The sequence below is a fragment of the Prionailurus viverrinus genome, unplaced genomic scaffold, assembly GCF_022837055.1.
Source record: "Prionailurus viverrinus isolate Anna unplaced genomic scaffold, UM_Priviv_1.0 scaffold_57, whole genome shotgun sequence".
Taxonomy (NCBI): Eukaryota; Metazoa; Chordata; class Mammalia; order Carnivora; family Felidae; genus Prionailurus; species Prionailurus viverrinus.
The window spans coordinates 769052-781703 of record NW_025927619.1 but is presented as its reverse complement, the minus strand read 5'-3'; the positions used below and the strand labels follow the sequence as shown (position 1 = coordinate 781703).

Genomic DNA, 12652 nt, shown 5'->3' with positions numbered 1-12652 from the left:
TGTACATGATAAGAGTAAGAAGGGAATTCTTTAAGATACCCATAAAAGCCAGTTTCTTTAACCCTTCCAATGACCCTTTCCTGGAAGTGATGGGAACACTGTTATTAATAATTCTCTAATGCAGATATATTGAATAAGGTAATTATTCTAGTGTCCCTTTCCACCCCCACCTATAATTCCATGGGACCTTATCAACTCGGTCTACTGCTCTGTAGTGGGGGAAGCCTGGCTGTAAGATAAGCAAAGAGGACAGAGCCTAGCTCCAAGGAAAGCCTTTTTTACTTTTATATATCGTCTTGGTTTTAAGAATTGATACATAACTTCTTGGAATTTGAATACTAATTCTTAGTCTATCAACCTATTTCAGTCTGTCATCATAGAACTCCCTAGGGCCATTAGCATAGCTCCCATCTCCGAGGCTGTAGGACCAGTTCAAAATCAAATGAATATCCTAAAATAACTAAAATAATCTTGAAAAAGAAGAGTAAATTTAATCAGTCTATCCTGATTTTAACACTAATTATATAGCTACAATAACCAAGACAGCGTGGTATTGGCAGAAGAAAAGGCGTATTATATCAATGAAACAGAATAGAGAAACCAGAAATAGACCTACATAAATATGCCCAAGTAATTTTTGAAAAAGATTCAAAAGAAGTTTAGTGGAGGAAGGACAATGTTTTCAACAAATGCTACTTTACTCATAGATCAAAAATTAAAAAAAAAAAAACAACTCAACCTAAACTTACACACTATAAAAATGAACTCAAAATGGATAATGAACTTATATTTAAAGCTACAAAACTTTTTAAAAAGGAGAAATTCTTCAGTATATAGGGCTAGGCAAAGAAGTTCTTAGACTTGACACCAAAAGCTGGAACCACAAAATGAAAAATTGATATAATGTGCCTCATCAAAATAGAAATTTTTGCTCTCTAAAAGATCACATGAAGAGGATAAAAAGACAAGCTACAGAGTAGGAAAAAATACAAGCCATGTATCTGAAAAAAATACTAATAACTAGAATATACAAAGAACTCTCAAAACTCAACAGTATAAAACCACACACTTCAATTACAAAATAGGCAAAAGACAGATATTTTACTGAAGAGAATATATGGATGGCAGTTAAACACATGAAAAGATGTTCAACATTATTGATCATTGGAGAAATGCAAATGAAAACCACAATGAGATATCACTACATACCTATTGAAAAGGCTAAAATAAAAATAAATAGTGACAACACCAAATGCTGGGAAGAGTGTAGAGGAACTGAATCATTTATATCTTGCTTTAGAGATTGCTAAATGGCATAGCCACTCTGGAAAATAGTATGGTGGTTTCTTAAAACACAAAATGTACAATTACCATATAACCTGGCAGTTACATTCCTGGACAATTTTCCCAGAGAAATGAAAATTTACTTTCACATAAAAACCTCTAAACAAATGTTTATAGCAACTTTGTTCATAATAGCCCAAAATGGAAACAACCCAGATATCTTGCAGTAAGTGAGTAAGCAAACTATGGTATATCCATACCATGGAATATTACTTCTTAGTAAAAAGGAGCCAACTATTGGTACATGCAACAACTTGGGTGAATCTCCAAGGAATTATGCTAAGTGAGAAAAGCCAATCCTCAAACGTTATATATGGTATGACTCCATTTATATAACATTCTTGAAATGATATCATTTAGTAATGGGAAGCAGATTAGTGGTTGACAAAGATTAAGGAGGGGGTGAGTACAGGAGAGAATAGTGGTTATTGAAGAGTAATGATAGTGTTCTTGTGATGACAGAAATGTTCTATCTCTTGGCTGTGTCCCATAACAATGTTAAAATCCTGGTTGTAATATTGTACTAGAGTTTTATAAAATGTTATCATTGGAGAAACTGAGTAAAGGGTACAAAGTGTATCTCTGTATTGTTTCTTACAGCTGCATGTAAATATTCAGTACTCTCAAAACAAAAAAAAAAGTTTAATTGAGAAATTAAAATGAACACTTCACAAACTTTCCCCCTAATATTTTCATATCATTTGTCGGCACTCAGTACCTTCATATTTCTGACACTTACCACCTTTGAAAATTGCCTCTTAGAGGACATCACCAAAATAGCAGAATAGCTTTCAATTGTCTTCCCCCTGAAGAATATTGATTTTGACAGTCACCCACAGATGAGTGTGCTTTTGTGAAAGTTTAAAATCCAGCAGAAAAGTTCCAGATCACCCATAGAGAAAAATATCCATGATTAGATGCATAGAAAAATAGGGCCAGTCAATAAAGACTAGAGGAAGTGAATGCCTTTTCAAATGCCACAACAGCAACTCAATACTACAAGGGACATGAAAAATCAGGGAAACATGACATAACCAAAGGAATACAGTTTTATAGAAACTGACCCCCAAAGACATGGAGATATGCAATTTTTCCAATAAACATTTCAAAATAGTTGTTTCAAGGAAATTTAGTGAGCCACAAGAAAGCACAGAAAGTTCAAAAAAATAAGGAAAACAATACACAAGACAAGAAACTTAACAAAGAGTAGAAATCATAAAAAAATAACCAAACAAAAATTATAGAGCTGAAGAATACAATTAATGAAATGAAACAAATGCAATAGAGAGCATCAAAAACAGATTTGATCAAGCAGAAGAAAGTATTTGTGAAGTCAAAAACAGGTCATTTGAAATTATCGAAGAAAGCCTATGTGAATTATGGGATAAAATTAAGATAAGCAATCTATACAATATTGTAGAACCAGAAGAAGAAAAGAGAAAGAAAGGGGAAGAAAACTTATTTAAAGAAATAATGGCTGAGAAACTTTCAATTCTGGATAAGTATTTAAATATTCAGCTTCATGAGACTCATTGCTAAACAATGTCAACCCAAATTATATTCTTCAAGATACATTATAATAAAACTGTCTAAAGTCAAAAACAAAGATAAAAGATTAAAAGCAGCAAGATAAAATCTTCATATACAAGGGAACACACATAAGGCTATTAGAAGATTTCTCAGCAGGAACCTAGCAGACCAGGAGAGAGTGGGATGCTATATTCAGAGTTCTGAAAGAAGAAAACTTTTAACCAAGAATACTATACCCAGGAAAGTTGTCCTTTAGAAATGTAGGAGAAAGACTTTCCCAGAGAGAGAGAGAGAGAGAGAGAGAGAGAGAGAGAGAGAGATTGAGAGAAAGAGAGTCCATCACCTCTAGATTTGTCTTACAAGAAATGCTGAAATGAGTTTTTCAAACTGAAGGTAAAAGATGATAATCAGTAACATGAAAACATATGAAAATATAAACACACAGGTAAAGCAAGTGTATATCTAATTCAGAATACTCTAATATGGTGGTGTATTAATTATATCTATAAAGGATAAAGTATAAAAGGGTTAAAATAACTAAGGTACAATAATTTATTAATGGATAACAATAAAAAATGTAAATTGTGACATCAAAAACATAATATGTGGAGTTGGAGAGTAAAAAGGTAGAGTTTGTTTTTTATGTGTCCAAAGTTAATTTGTTACCAGTATAAAATAGATTATTGTAACTATAAGATATCTATGTCAGTTTCATTGTAACCACAAAGAACATACCTACAGTAGATACACACACAAAAAGAGGAGAATCAAAGCATACAAGTTTGGAAAACCATCAATTCATAAAGGAAAATAGCAAGAGAAGAAGAAAAGAACAAAATAACTATAAAACAGAAATAATTAATAAGATGACAATAGTAAATCCCTACCATCTCAATAATTACCCTACCATCTCAATCCATTACTTTCAATGTGAATGGATTAGATTCCCTTATCAACATGCATAGAGTGGCTGAATGGATAAAAATATAAGACACAATTATGCACTGCCTACAGAATACTAAGTTCAAGGATACATATAGCCTCAAAGTTAAGGGATGGTAAACAGGTATTTTATGAATGTGGAAGCCAAACTAAAGCAAGGATAGCTATACTTATATAAATCAAAACTGTCACAAGAGACAAAGAAGGTCGCTATATAGTCATAAGGGGTAATTCATCAAGATATATATGCACCCAAAACATAAATATGTAAATTGTAAATATATATGTGCTCATTATGAAACAAATACTTACAGATCTGAAGGAAGAAACAGACAATATAATAATAGTAACAATTAATAGATCACCTAGACAAAAATTGATTAAGAGAACATTGGACTGGAAATATATTTAGACTAAGTTGACCTAAAATACATATAAAGAACATGCCATCCAATAGCAGCAGAATTCACATTTTTCTCAAGCATAAATGGAACATGCTCTAGAGTGGTATGTGTTAGGTTACAAAACGAGTCTTAGAAAATTTAAGACTGAAATCATATCAAGTGTCTTTTCCAACCACAGTGGTATGAATCTAAAAATCCGTAACAGGAGGAAAACTGGAAAGTTCACAAATATGTGGAATTTACACAACACACTTCTGAATAACCAATGAGTCAAAGAAGAAATCAAAAGGGAAATAAAAAAATATCTTGAGTAAATGAAAATGAAAATCTAACATACCAAAAGTTACGGGATATAACAAAATCTGTTTTAGGAGGGAGGTTTATAGCCATAATGCTTACACAAAGAAAAAAAAATTCAAATAAACAACCTAACTTTACACTTCAAGAACAAGCAAAAGAAGAAAAATAAGCCCAACGTTAACAAGAAAAAAAGGAAATACCAAAGATCAGAGGAGAAATAGAGAGCAGAAAAACAATAGAAAAGTTCAATGAAATTAAGAGCTATTTTTTGAAAAGATAAACAAAATTGACAAACCTTTGGCTAGACTAAAGGAGGGAGAAAACTCAAATAAATAGAATCAGAAATTAAACAGATTACAAATAATACCACAGAAATAGAATCATAAGAGAATAATGTGAACAATATACACCAAAAACTTGGATGACCTAGAAGAAATGAATAATTTCTAAAGAGGGTGGGTGATGGGTATTGAGGAGGGCACCTTTTGGGATGATCACTGGGTGTTGTATGGAAACCAATTTGACAATAAATTTCATATATTGAAAAAAAACATACAATGTACTAAGATTGAATCATGAAGAAATAGAAATATGAATGTACCAAAAATGAATAAGAAGATTGAATTAGTAATAAAAAAAAAACCTCCCAACAAAGAAAAGCCCAAGAATAGATGGTTTTACTGGTGAATTGTACCAAGTATTTAACGAATCAATGCCAATCCTTCTCAAACTCTTCCAAAAAGTTGAAGAGACGAGAATACTTGCAAACTCATTTTATGAGACCAGCAGTAACACCAATACTAAATCCAGATAAGAACACTTCATGAAAAGAAAACCACAGGACAATATTCCTGATGCAAAATTTCTTAACAAAATACTAGCTAACAAAATTCAACAGCACATTAAAAGGATCATATCATACAGCATCATCAAGTGAGATTCATTACTGAGATGCAAGGATGGTTTAACATATGCAAATAAAAAATGTAATATACCACATTAATAGAAAGATAAAAAATCATACAATCATCTCAATAGATTCTAAAAAAGCATTTGACAAAATTCAACATCCTTTCATGACAAAAACTCTCAACAAATTATGTATAGAAGAAATGTACCTCAATATAATAAAGGCAATACATGGCAGATCCACAGCTAACATCATACTTAATGGTGAAAATTTGAAAGCTATTCTTCTAATATAAGAAACAACATGATAGCACCCAATCTCATCACCCGTATGCAATATAGTACTAGAAGTCTTAAGCAAAGAGCATTCAGGTAAGAAAAAGAAGGAAACAGTATCTGAATCAGAGAGGAAGTAAAATTGATTGACTATGACAATATTTTATCTATTTAAGAGCATCTATAAAGCATCCACAACTAACACCATGCTTACTGATGAGAGACTGATGTCTTCCCCCAAAATCAGGAACAAGGCAAGGATGTCCAGTCTCATTGCCTCTATTCAATATTGTTCTGGAGTTTCTGACCAAGGCAATTAGGCAAGAGACAGAGACAAAAGGCATTCAGTTTGGAAATAGCAAAATCCCACAGAGAATCCAATTTAAAAAGGGGCAAAATACCTGAGTAGATATTTTTACCAAAGAAAATATTCAAATGGCCAACAAGTACATGAAAAAGCGCTCAACATCACTTATCATCAGGAAATGCAAATAAGTACAATGAGATATCACTTCACACCTGTTAGAATAGCTAAAAAAGATAAGCAATAACTGGTATTGACAAGGCTATGGAGAGAAGGGAACCCTTGTATACTGTAGGAACGTAAGTTGGTACAGCCAGTATGGAAAACAGTATGGAGGTTCTTCACAAAATTAAAAATAGAACTACCATATAATCTAGTAATTCCAGTTTGGAGTACATATATAAAGGAAATGAAATCACTATCTCAAAGAAATACCTGCTCCCTATGTTTTTTGCAGCATTATTCAACAGTAGCCAAGACATGGGAACAACTTAAATGTCCTTTGGCAGACAAATCAGTAAAATAAATGTGGATAAAGCACACACACACACACACACACACACACAGAGTAAATCCTGCCTTTTGCCACATCATGGGTGAACCTGGAAGGTATTATGATAAGTGAAATAATTCATAGACAAATACTGTATTAGCTTACTTATATGTAGAATGCAATAAAATAAACCATAGAAACAGAGAACAGATTGGTCGTTGCCAGATGCAGGAGATGTGGGATGGGGGAAATGGGTAAATTTAGTTAAAGGGTACAAGCTTATAAAATAAGTTCTGTATAGCATGGTCACTAAGTTAATAATGCTGTATTGTAAATTTGAAAGTTTAAGAGAATAGATCTTAAAACTTCTCATCAAAAGAAAAAAAATATGTAACTAGGCAAGGTGACAGATGTTAAGTAATCTTAATGTGGTTATCATTTTGCAGTATATACATACATCACATCATTATATTGTACACCTTAATCTTATACAACGTAATATGTCTATTATATCTCAGTAATACTGATGGAAAAAAAGAAATACAAAATATGAGCAGACCAATAATGACTAAGTATATTGAATTAGTAATCAAAAACCTCCCAAAAAGAAAAGCCTAGAACCAGATGGTTTCACTGGGGAATTCTGTGGAACATGCACCAGTCCTTCTTAAACTTTTCCAAAATTTTGAAAGGAATACTTCCAGACTCATTTTATGAGTCCAGGATTACACTAACACTAATGCCAGATAAAGACAATAGAAGACAATACAGGCCAATATTTCTGATAAACATATATGTAAAAATTATCAACAAAATGCTAGCAAACCAAGTTCAACAGCACATTAAAGGATTGTACACCTCTTCTAGTGGGATTTATCTCTAGGAAGCAGGGATCATTCAACATATGCAAATCAATAAATGTGATTCACCACACTAACAGAGAGTAAGATAAAATCAAATATCATCTGTATAGATGCAGTAACAGCATCTGACAAAATTCAAAATACTTTCATGATAAAGATTCTCAATAAATTTGGTATATAAGGAACATACTTCAACATAATCAATGTCTTATATGACAAGCTTACCACAATTAATAAGCATGCTCAATGGTGAATGGTTGAAAGCTTGTCCTCTAATATCAGGAACAAGACAAGGATACCAACTCTCACCACTTCTATTCAACATACTGCTGGAAGTCCTATACAGAGCAATCAGGCAAGAAAAAGAAATAAACGAAAGGAAGAAGTAAATTTTTCTCTGTTTGCAGATGACATGATTTTATATATAGAAATATCTAAAGTCTCCTAAGAAATTTAGAATACTAGAATAATAATGGAATTCAGTAATGTTTCAGGATAAAAAATACATGTATAAAAATCATTTTTGTTTCTGTTAAAATGAATATTCAAAAGAGAAATTAATGAAACAATCCCATTTTCAACACACAAAATGGGATAAAGTACTTAGGAATATATTTAACTTAAGAGGTTAAAAATCTGTACATTTATAAAATTGGACATATATAAAAGAAATTTGGAAATTTATAAAAGAAACTAAAGAAGACATAAATAAATGGAATGATATTCTGTGTTCATGGATTGTAATACTTAATATTTTGAAATTGCCTCTACTACCCAAGGCCATCTATAGATTTATTGTAATCCCTATCTCAAATTTCATGGCATTTTTTAACAGAAGTAAATAGAGCAATTCTAAAATTCATATGGAATCACAGAAGATCCTGAATAACCAAAGCAATCCTGAGAAAGAAGAACAAAGCTGCTGGCATCATGCTTTCTGACATTAACTTTATCCCAAAGCTATAGTAATCAAAACAATCTGGTACTGGCATAAAATCTGACATATAGTGTAATGGAAAAGAAACAAGAGCCCAATTATAAACCCATAGTCAACTAATATTTATCAGGAGGCCAGGAATACTCAATGGAAAAAGGATAGCCTCTTCTATAAAAAGTATTGGGGAAATTGGATATTTACATGCAAGACAATGTATTAGACCCCTATCTTAAACTATTCACAAAAATTAACTCAAAATGGATTAAAGACTTAAGTATAAGACTCAACACCATAAAAAAGTCCTAGAAGAAAATGTAGAGAAAATACTCTTTGACATGGTTTTGGCAACAAGGTTTTGAACATGACACCAAAAGCACAAACAACAGAATAAAAAATAGTGAGGCTACATCAAACAAAAACCTTCTGCACAACAGAAGAAACAATCAACAAAACGAAAGGGCAACCTACAGAATAAGAGAAAATATTTCCAAAGTACATATTTGATAAGGGATTACTATGCAAGATATATGAGCAACACATACAACTCAACTAAAAAAAAATAGTTCAATTAAAAATGGGCAAAGGATGTAAATAGACATATTCCCAAAGAAGATATTTAAATGCCCATGTAAATGTTCCACAGGTATAAGAAAGGATGTTCAACATAATTAGTTATCAGAAGAATGTGAATCAAAACCATGAGTTTTTGTATTTGTTAGAGTGGCTGTTATAAAAAAAAAAAGATATAGCAAGTGCTGGTGAGGATGTGGAGAAAAAGGGAATGGGCACTGACGGTAGGAATGCAAATTGGTAAGCTACTGTAAAAACAGTATGGAGGGTCCTTAAAAATTGCAAATAAAGCTGTGTGTATGGGAAGAAAATGAAATCAGGATCTCAAAGAGATATCTACACCCCCATGTTCATTGCAGCATTATTCACAATAGCCAAGACAGCAAGTAACCTGCATGTCCTTCAGCAGATGAATAGATAAAATAAATGTGGTATATACAATGGAATATTATTCAGCCATAGAAATAAGGAAATCCTGTCATTTATGGAAACATGGATGGACTTTGAGGGCATTATACTATGTGAAATAAGCAAAACAAAAATACAAATACTATATGATCTCACTTATATTAGAATCTAAAAAAGGGAATTTATAGAAACAGAAAGTAGATTGGTGGTTGCCAGGGCTGGGATTGTAGGGCATATCAACATGTTGGTCAAAGGGCACAAACTTTAGTTATAAGATGAAGAGGTTCTGGGGATATAATGTACAGGATGGTGACTGCAGTTAACATATCTTATTGTGTACTTGGGAGTTGCTGAGAGTTCTTAAATGCTCACACCACACAAAAAAGGTAATTTTGTTAGGTAATGGATATACTAACTTTATTGTGGTAATAATTTTGCAATATATATGTATATCAAATTATCATATTGCACAACAAACTTACAGAATGTTATATTTCAATTATATATCAATAAATCTGGAAAACAAAAGTAAGAACCAAAACAAAGCTTTTAGAAAGAACTGATTCCTTCCCACTTAAGTGCCAAAGGCTGGTGATGGCTCAATATGACACTACTTCTGGTGTAATGGGATCAGGTCATCAAACAAAGGCAAACAAATAAGCTGTAATGTTGAAATTACAGACATTGGCCAGCAGATGAGGAACTTTTTTCGGAGCAGCAGAAAGGTCTTCATTGAATTCTGAAATCATATGCTGTATGCCTCGGCCTATTATGTTCTGAATATAGGTTAGGATTAAACTTTCAGTTTAGCCTCCCACTCCCACCTGTATCGTCTATTCATGTGGATTTTGTTTTGATGGTTGCAAACACTTCTATGAAAGTTGCAATCGCTTAAGTGTTCCCTTTGAAAGGTTACAAATATATTCCAATCTTCCTTGTATTCCATGAATCATGTCTTCTTTGCTTTCTCCCATCTACCAATGTCACTTCCATATTAAATATGGTTTCAGCATTCTCAACCTGGTGTAGAATACTGGATCACTTGTACCTTGACTTTTAGAAAACCATTTATCCACCAAAAACCTGCTTTGAAGTCAATAGTTCTTAACAGGTTCTTTTGACACTTTGGGAGGGTTGAGGAGGGAGGAAACGAAAGACCTTTGAAGTTAAATGGAAATTGTTGGGTGACTTGCAAGAACAGTCCTGTGTAACAGTCTCTTAAAAAGAGGTTGAATGAGGGGCGCCTGGGTGGCACAGTCAGTTAAGCGTCCGACTTCAGCCAGGTCACGATCTCGCGGTCTGTGAGTTCGAGCCCCGCGTCGGGCTCTGGGCTGATGGCTCAGAACCTGGAGCCTGTTTCTGATTCTGTGTCTTCCTCTCTCTCTGCCCCTCCCCCGTTCATGCTCTGTCTCTCTCTGTCCCAAAAATAAATAAACGTTGAAAAAAAAATTTAAAAAAAAAAGAGGTTGAATGGGAAAGAGCCAAACCATAAGAGACCCTTAAAAACTGAGAATAAACTGAGGGTTGATGGGGGGTGGGTGGGAGGGAGGGAAGGGTGGGTGATGGGTATTGAGGAGGGCACCTTTTGGGATGAGCACTGGGTGTTGTATGGAAACCAACCTGACAATAAATTTCATATTAAAAAAATAATAAATAAATAAATAGAGCTTGAACTGAGAAATCAAAGAATGTGAACTCTGTCCCTCACTTTATGACCTTGAGTGTGACATTTCACCCCAGGTCTCAGTGTCGTCATCTGTAAAATGGATAGTGGCAACACCACAAACTTCTCAGTGATACCTCAGTAGATGGGAAAGCATGTGTTGTTGCAGTAGTCACACCATTCCAAAATCTGTTAAGGAATGTAATTCTTGCCTTGGAGATTTTCTTTTTAATTTTTTTTAACATTTTATTTGCTTTTGAGAGACAGAGCATGAGTGGAAGTGCAAAGAGTGATGGAGACTGAATCTGAAGCAGGCTCCAGGCTCTGAGATGTCAGCACAGAGCCCAACATGGGGCTCAAACCCACAAACTGTGAGATCATGACCTGAGCCGATGTCGGATGCTCAACCGACTGAGCCACCCAGGCGCCCCGTATTCTTGCCTTGGAGATTTTCAATTCTAATTCATGCTCTCTAAAATTGACTACCTTGAATTTTCCTTCCAAAGTGGCCACTGGGTCATTTGAGAAACCCCTTGCTACTTAACTTATACCATTTCCCTTTGATCTCTCCTCTACTCTAGGTGTCAACTCTGCCCGCTCAGTTCCTCCTTCCTACCCACCACCGCAGGACCCGTTAAACCAGGGCCAGTACCTGGTCCCCGACGGCATCGCTCAGTCGCAGGTCTTTGAGTTCACCGAACCCAAGCGCAGCCAGTCACCATTCTGGCAAAACTTCAGCAGGTTAACCCCCTTCAAAAAATAATACCTACAGGGAGGCAGATAATTTTAAAATAAAGTAAATAAAATTATATTTATAGATGGACATTTTTTTGGAGAAGCACTGTTGAAATTTATATATATATAAATATATATATGCTTATATATATTTATATATATAGAGACATATATATATACACATAGACCCTTGAGTATACACATACACACACACACACACACACACACACACATACACACACATACACACAGAAGGACCAAAAAACATTTTCTGTTGTTTTGGGGAAGTGAAATCTGTAGTTGGTAGGAAGAGGTACCAATGACTTCCAAATATGTGATCCCTTCTTAAAAGCTTTCTGTTCTTACCTTGTCCCCCTCCCCTTTATTTTCAGAAAATAGTATTTCTATGTGTTCCTTTTCTTGTTGAGATAATCTCTTTGCTCCCCTGTGAGTGATTCATTGACTTGTCATTATTACCATAGATGTGTTTGTATTGCCTTTTTTCTTTCCTGATGATACTGATACTGATGACTTTTGAATTTAATTTGATGTGATAGAGTTTGGGAGTTTAAATTTATTTTTTTTCCTTTTACTATTCAATGGGTAAAGGGAAGATACACCTTTCTCTTCTCCCTCAGCTGATCATCTGTGAATGTTTCTGCAGCCTGGCAGTTGCCCCAGACAGCCTTTTCCCTGAATCATCTGTCCTCAGTCGTGCCAGTCTAGACATGCTCTGTTGTGCTCTGTGACATAACTGCCTGATATTTCTCTTGCTTTCACTGTGTTTTAGGTGTTGTAGAGGGATCAAAACCAAACAGAATCAAGGGAGAGTCAGAGAATAATAATGCTGGAGAGGACTTCTGTTCAGGGAACATTCTGCATTTGGGCTCTTCTCTAGCACTGGGATTTCCATGTTGTAGCACTGCTGGGTCATGACAGTTTTGTATCTGGGGTTTAGTTTGAGCCAATTATTC

General features: G+C 34.1%; 1 protein-coding gene across 5 annotated transcripts in view; it reads left to right on the top strand.

Annotated features, from left to right (window-relative positions):
* Positions 1 to 11781, top strand: part of ARHGEF9 (Cdc42 guanine nucleotide exchange factor 9) — a 190286-nt gene extending 178505 nt beyond the window's left edge. For all 5 annotated transcript variants that reach the window (XM_047848227.1, XM_047848224.1, XM_047848226.1 and 2 more), the window contains one exon: positions 11525 to 11781. In XM_047848227.1, the coding sequence (XP_047704183.1) occupies positions 11525 to 11706 (182 nt within the window). In that variant the 3' untranslated portion in view covers positions 11707 to 11781. The remainder of the gene's footprint in view (positions 1 to 11524) is intronic.
* The last annotated feature ends 871 nt before the right edge of the window (positions 11782 to 12652 follow it).